This window comes from Staurois parvus, unplaced genomic scaffold (genome assembly GCF_062004578.1).
Source record: "Staurois parvus isolate SC_StPar_1 unplaced genomic scaffold, SC_StPar_1.0 ptg000312l, whole genome shotgun sequence".
NCBI lineage: Eukaryota > Metazoa > Chordata > Amphibia > Anura > Ranidae > Staurois > Staurois parvus.
The window spans coordinates 1,436,760-1,444,849 of NW_028318108.1; the positions used below are offsets into that span (position 1 = coordinate 1,436,760).

At 37.3% G+C, this 8,090-nt stretch overlaps 1 protein-coding gene across 1 annotated transcript in view; it reads left to right on the top strand.

The window, feature by feature from the left end:
- Nucleotides 1-2,554, top strand: part of RASA2 (RAS p21 protein activator 2) — a 156,524-nt gene extending 153,970 nt beyond the window's left edge. The window contains exon 24 of the mRNA XM_089683513.1: nt 1,669-2,554. Within this exon, the coding sequence (XP_089539639.1) occupies nt 1,669-1,699 (31 nt within the window). The 3' untranslated portion in view covers nt 1,700-2,554. The remainder of the gene's footprint in view (nt 1-1,668) is intronic.
- The last annotated feature ends 5,536 nt before the right edge of the window (nt 2,555-8,090 follow it).

Genomic DNA, 8,090 nt, shown 5'->3' on the forward strand with positions numbered 1-8,090 from the left:
GTGTGTATTTTAAAGTATCCCAGACTTTTGTGGATAAAAAGTTGACGTCCATGGCAATAATTCTGGAAAGCTTAAAGACCATAGGAATCTTCTATTTGACGTCATAGGAATTTTATAATATTGCAACACTTGCTATATGAAGGAGTAGAGAGGCTCGAAGGTGTCATCGGCATCTTTTGGAAGCTGGTGTGAGATAGACAGAGAGGTTAATATATTGAGTACTGCTTGGACCTTCAGGGAGGAGGAGGGTACATCCTTGTCCTGAAAATGTGGATTTGATATTAGTGCAAATTTAAATAAAACGAAAAAAAATAGTATGTGTGTGTATATGTATGTGTGTGTGTTTAATCTTATTTTCTTTTTAATCTGATTTATGGGGGTGGTTTAACTAAAGGTGTTTCTGCTGCAAGACTTGTGAGTGTCTCTATACCTGTTTTGGATTTGCATGAAATTAAATGTGGTATGCATACAAAACAATTATATGTTTCTTATTAACCACTTCCAATCCAGACACTTACCCCCTTCCTGTCCAGGCCAATTTTCAGCTTTCAGCGCTGTCACACTTTGACAATTGCACGGTCATGCAACACTCTACCCATATGAATTGTTTAGCTTTTTTTGAGGCAGATAAAACTTTCTTTTGGTGGTATTTATTCACCACTGGGATTTTAATTTTTTTTGCTATATAAATGAAAAAGTCCAAAAATTTTGAAAGTGATTTTCTTATAAAAGTTTGCAAATAATCTTTCTTCATAAATCTTGCCCAAAATGTATTCAGTTATCTTTTTAGTAAAAAAAATAACCCAAATTAGTTTATAACCAAAAATTATAATTTTTCAAAAAATATTTTACATTTTTTTGTTTAGATGTTATTTGTGTTTTGTTTTTGTTTTTTTTTTTAACATACGGTCACCCTACCAGTAGTGACACTGTACTACTTGTGGGGAGTGATGATTTTTTTTTTTTTTTTTTTTCCACTGATTGCTTTTACACAATAAAGGCTGTAAAAGCAATAATTTCTCTTTCTCACTGGCTGCATTCTTGCAGCCATTGAGAAATACTGTGGGAGCTGTGATTCATCACAGCCTGTCACATGGTACAAGGCTGTTGTGATCATTACTACTATTCATGTGATCACTGATTGGCCAATTAGTGATCACATGATCAGGACCTCACACAGAGGTCCCGTACAGCGATCGGTGTTCTGCTGTGTCCGACACCAGATTGTGGTGCTGCGCACACAGGTTTAAATGGCGGGTGCAGTTTATGAACGGCAACCCACTCCTGCACCGCTCCCGTCCGGCTGTTTATATACATGGGCCGGACAGGAAGTAGTTAAGCAAATGCAAAAAGCAATGAGGATTGCAGCGCACAGTACTTTCCACCTTGCTGCATTTATATCAGATTATTTTTTACTGGTTTCTGTGGATTTCTACACTTTGTGTAAAGTTGCTACTTTTATAAAGCGTCATTGGGGCATACAAAGAATGATTCTGAATCTTAGCAGTTTAGAGAGCTTGACTGAGGCCACTGAAGGTTACTTTTCACTTGCTATCTACTTGGCCACTGTGTTTGATTGGTTAGAAAGCCTCAGCATGCAACGTCTGTTCAAGGTTATGATTAGTAACTCTGTTTGCTGGTACTTTATGCTTCTGCTTTGCTTTTCAGAGAGAATCCAATTGTGGGGAAAGGATCGTAGCAGATATACATGGACCCGGGAAATAGAACTGGAACAAAGTAATGCCAGACGAAAATACACAGCCACAATCAGAGCTGGTGTTTGGAACAACTTGGCAAGAACTTTACACCTGTATTGCAGGAATATTTCTGAAGACCTGGGAGAAAAATGGCTAAAACCCTGAGAAAATGGAGTCAGTATCTACTAGCAGAACCAGATAGTGATTTATTCTGGCCTGCGACAATATTCACACTGCAGGCAGTGCTTTGTAAACATGCAGATGCTGCCTTTCATTTCTCAGTCACATTCCCCAGGAAGTCACACTTCACATTTGAGTTGTCTGTTCTCAATTTAGCTATTGAGACTGCCATCTCTCATAGAAGAGGCCACTCACATGAATGTTGGAAGTCCTGCTTGGTGTGCTCAGCGTCGTACAATCACACTCAATCCAGATGGACCCCGTGTCTCGGTCTGTGAGTGACCTGGGGCGTGAGAAGTGCGATTGCCAGTTTACAAGGAATTGTGGTTCAGTGATGGTTGAGGAGCCCTGGCAGAAAGCCACATTGGACTGTACCACATATCCCTGCACTAGACAATTCAGGGTATTCAGACCTGTTTTTCTTTAAACGGTACACATTGATTTTCATGTTATTTATTTTTTATGTTTGCTAATTTTCTTTTCCTATTCAAATGTTTCAAGTGAATATCTCCCCAGTAATGTTTTTATAGATGACCTGGTAAAGGCACAGGCCCAATGGCACACTTTCCTTATATATTCAGAGCTGAAGCAAGCCCCAAATTAATGCTTACCTTTGGTCTCCAAAAACCTCTGTTAGCTAATATTTTTATTTAAATTTTGGCATATATATATATATATATATATATATATATATATATATATATATATATACATACACACGTGTGTGTGTGTGTATGTACGTATATATATATATGTATGTATATGTGTGTGTATGTATGTGTGTGTATATGTATATATGTATATATGTATGTATATATATATATATATATATATGTATGTATGTATGTGTATATATATATATATACACATACACAAACACACACACTATATATGTTTGTAGATGGCTTCCAGTTACACACTGGAAAAAAATGTGGACTTTCTGCGACAGTCTTATACAGTCTTCTGTAAACTAGTTAAGTTGGTTTCCTTATCCGGATTTTCAGACTAAAGTGAAACTCGACTGGTACTTCAGAACAATTAATGTAGTAAATTGGAGGGGATACATTAGCAAACCCTTGTTCTGCTACTGTTCACATCCCTCAAACAAAGTCTGAACATTCAGCAATGACGGTGCTCCTAGAGAAGAGCTGCATCAGAACTGATCACTTATATGATTACATTCATTTGTGTGTGTGCAGCTTAACTGGGTTAGAAGTAAAAGCAATGAATAAGTACAAGTATTAGGGGGTGCACTCTAAGGTTTAAAAAAAATGGAAAAAAAAACAACAATAATTTTGCATGCTTTGAGTATGACTCTGGGCTCCAGATGGGAGGTATCTGCGAATAGTCTGTCACATATGTAATTAAGATCTTTCCAGGTCCCCTAGCTAATATTTTTCCTATACCGGTTATTATAAATTTTGTGCCATATTTCACCTACAGGTGGCACTGTACTTGAATTTGAAATGTTTGGTTATTTCCATTTTACTACACAGTTGGGACAGAATATCTGGGAAGGCATTCCCAACAGTTGAAATGCCCAATCATGCCTTCTATATAAATATGTGCATTGGTCAAGCCTTGAAGACTTACTATAATTAAGTCTTCGTATTAGTATTGGTAACAACTGTGGTAATGATATAACTTGATTAAGTCAGAAATGCCCATCCTTTGAATTTCAACTGCAAATAATATCTCACAATTGTTCTTAGAAGCCCTGGAGATGACCACTTTTGATGCACATTTTAATGAGGATGTGTAACTGTTGGGGTCCAAAAAAAATGGAAAACATCACATCAACATCAAATTGGGAGTTGACGCCACTGTTTTATACAGATGGAGGGTTGATTTTCTTTGGTAAAGGAGCATTATTTAGCAGGGGAATGTAGATATCCCTATTAAATTGTACTAAAAGCATACATAACAAAATAATGGAAAATGTGTGCGGGAAGCCAGTATCTTCCATTTTACCCATGCAACTTCAGAAAATGTCATAACTTTTTGTCTACGTCCTGTGTAGAGTTTAAGGCATTTGAGAATCCGAGCTATGGCTGATCAGACTGACAAAGTGCATATTGATGGTCAAGGTGGCATCTACAAGGGACCAAAATTTAATACAGGATCTAGAGGCTAAAGAAGTCTATTTAAAAAGATCTGAAAAATTACTTTTATTGCACTAAACATTGCAGGTTATTTCAGCATATCATTTTTTTATTTATAAAATGTTCTAATTGCATCATTAGAAATCCAAGTGAATGTACACTGAGGTGGTTGTTGCCGTGCTTCAGACGTAAGGCATACAGGCTCTCTAGAGCTATTGGGTTGATGTATGTGGCCTACACCCCCCTGCTGTGTTAATGTCTGCCTGTTTGTCCTTAAGCATCAGGTGGGTACTACAAGAGAAAAAAATTGGGAAGCCATAGGTCTTAACAGTGTTTGAAAACTAAATACACATGTGATTCTGAACTTGGTCTCCTAACCACATTTAGGGATACATTTGGCAACAGTTGCCAAAGACTAATTCCTACTTTAATAAATTCATTATGTAGTGGTTACATTGTCCCCATACCAGTTCATGCTGAATTAACAAACGTATTAAATTGTTGGGAATTGCAGAAGCTCTTAGTGGTTGCCTGCACCAAGCATCACTGTTTTTAATAGGGAGTGCAATTTATTTACAGCAGGGCCACAACAATAGCTTTATTTTTTCAGATAAATAAGTAAATAAGTTTAAAAGATTGATATAGGTGAAAAGCCGAGAAAATTTACATGTTGCATCTCTCTACATTTACATTTTGGATCTCTAAATATGCCCACCAAGGTTTATTGGATAACAGATGCAATCTGCAATTTTGTTTGGTTGCTGATTTCTAATGGCTATGGCTGTCAATCACTGAGATGACTAAAAGTAAAGTATTACTTTGAATGTTTAGTGTGAGTGCTATATTTTCAGCACTTTCTTGCAAATATTCATTTGGATCTCTCTAAATATGTCCCCCGAGGGTCTTTTGGATAACACATGAAATACCTAATTTTGTTTGGTAACCATAGCCATTAGAAACCAGTAACCAATCACTAAAATGATTAAAGTAAAGTATTACTTTAAATGTTTAGTGTCAGTGCTGTATTTTCAGCATTCCCTTGCTAATGTTCATTTGAACTCTAGTCTTAGTACTGGATTAGCTCTGCTTCCTGAATCAATCTCTTGAGCTTTCACCTTTAATACATTGCTGTTATACATTGTTAAACTGAAACATAAGGTGGAGTACAGACTATGAGAACATCGGAAGAAAAATTCCATACGAGGACTGGTTGTTCGATTTTCGCATAGTGTGTACACCACTTTAAACATCTGATTCAGACTTTCCAAATGAAAATTTCCCAAGGGACAAACACCAAAATTTTTCTTGTATGTGAACAGAACTAAAGAGATTTGTTTAATGTGTACTGTTTTCGTACAGGAAAAATCGGACACGAAAGACTGCATATGATCAGAAACAATTAACAATAATCTACGCTACAATGTTTCTACATCACAAAAAAAAAAATCCCTTGTCATTCGGGAATATTCGTACAATTAGTACTATCCTTGAATTCGACTTACTATGGAACATTGAGGAAAAATGTTTATCCAGCTTTACTGTAACTGGGAATCATATTCTCTATATATGAAGATTATAGGTGAGCCATTCAATCCATAGATTGGGTGCGTATATTTGAATACACTGGTTTTGTATTGAATTCCTGATTTGGGAATTTTAGGTTTTTGTACATCTCAGCTTCTCTAAGAATTTTTTCAAAATGATTATATATTGCTGCATCTGCCCATAATTTCCTGGCATCTACAGGCAACATTGTTAGGTAGCGGACTTCTTAACTTGAGCCCTGCAACCGCAAAGTACATACACCTTAACTGTGTCCTCAGAGATGACCACTTTAGACCATCACTTTGCATTTTTCTGAGCTGCTGGCACAGTGTCAAGAATGCCCAAACACTGCACAGGTTCTTATCATAGGAGTAGCCTTCTGTAATGCACCACTTTTCCTTACCACTCGGAGCACTTTAGTAATCTGCTCTGTCCAGATTACGTGTGTCATTTTACGTTTTTGTTTTCTTTATTTTTTTTAATATAAGATGCATAATGTATCAAGTTATTTTCTTTAAGATCAGTTCCATGATCAGTGCTGTAATTTCTTTAACAAAAAGAAAAAAACTGAAAAAAAAAAGTTTTATCATGTTTAGAAGACCAAAGATGATTTATATTTGTCCTGTATATATTTATTTTAAAGCTGTTCTTTCGGTGTATATAAGATATGCTTTGCTTTGTCTGCATTAAACACAGGTACTGCCTTACTCACATTGCCATAGCTGGAAGAGCTCTTCTACTGGAAACAAAATATCCTACATGCAATATAGACATAGCCCAGCAGGCAGTACAGGGACTAAAGGACAAACAAGCCTGATGTAAAAGTTGCTATGTATGAATAGATTACTAAAAGCAGCAATATGTTTGTACAAAGTGTGGGGATCTGTCAGATGTAAACAAGAAGTTGCAGGAGAAGGTTTTTATTTATTTTTTCAATGCTTTTATATGTTAGCCGTTTAATGACAGTAGTTTATATTGACATAGATTTCAGTTATAGCTTAAAGCTGGCCTTACATAGCCCAGTATTTGTAGGCAATGCAAATTATTTGATCATCATGTGTGGAGATGCATCCCGCATCAATTGTCAGTGCGCTGTCATTATACAACCAGAGGAAAAAGTGCTTTTGTTGTCTGAGAAGTTGTCAGGCCTAAACTCATGTTGGGTATAGGTAGAAATTTTCTCAGCTGCTGAGATGGTGAGGGATCCATCTGCCCATGGCCAGCTTTAAGGATAAAAGGTCACTCCCCTCAAAACTAATATTTCATTAAGCTAAATTTTTATTCCAGTGCTTAGACATCTGTACTGTATGACTGCAGTGCAAGAAATTCTAGTGATTCAATGGTGGGAGCTTTTTGTACCCATAAACCCGTAGCCCGTTTAATGTATTAATGCCAGTTGAATGTATGTTTGACTTAAGGGCAAGGTTAGGAGGAGACTTCGGCCAACATTAGGTTCATTACAGTTCAGGGTTCGGGGTTAAGGGATTAACTCGCCACTATAAACCTGAAGGGTGGAGAGAGCTTGGTGTGGTGGTGGTAGTGGCAGGTTAAGGCAGGCCATACGTGATTCTTTTTTTTTTTTTTCCAACTATCAAGCTGAATGAAAAAAATTAACCGATTTCCCCATCCAGACATTCACTGTGCATAGGAGAATCCCTGCACAGAGCTATTGTATTGTGCCAGCAGGGAGCCTTCCCCGCTAGAAGAATACAGTGATCAGTGTTGCCAGTTATAGCCAGTGGCACTGATCATTTGGGAAAAACCCAACAGGCTGGTTGTACATAAGTCAATTAATAGATCAATGTACATCCAGTTAGCCCAAACATGGACTGAAATTCAGCCGGTTACTGCGCCAGCTGAATTTCGATCCATATATGGTCGGCTTAAGCTTCTACATTAAGTCAGAGCTTTCACATAAGTGCAGGGATCAATTGTTTAGGAAGCAGGATGAATTCAGTAAGGAGAAGGTTGACAGACAGGGCCCGATCAAGATCCAAGTCAAGGTTTAGAGCAGTAGGGCATTTGTGAAAACACTTTTTGTTGCTTATTTTTTGGCATTAAAAGCCTTCCTTCCAGTGTCAGAAGCCAACAAACCATTTCAGTCAGTGCAGTTTGTTGGACCAACGTGTCTGCTTTCTTTTTTTCACATTTTGGGGGCTAGGGTTTGGGATCTCCCCATGGCTCTTTTCCTGCACATAGTGAAATATCACTTCTGTTACAGTGCACATGTTCCCATGCCACCTATTGCTTTCTTCATGATGCATAAATGTATTAAAAAATCCAAACAGAATAAATGGTAGCCACCACAGCTTGCTTATGTGAAGGCCTTGCCACCACAGCCTTCACCACCTGGTAATTTAACTCCCCAGCCTCTATCAAGAAGCAAAATATAGTTTTGGGAGGACTGGAACCTTTCTAAGTTAAAGCCAAGCTTGAGTGTAAGGCAAGTCTTGAAAATAAGTCTCTGGAAAAAATTGTCTTCCAGTTCTTGGGAGAAGAAAAATCATATTAATCTTCATGCATGTAATTCTTTACACAGCTTTTTCTTAAGCCATCTGGAACCATC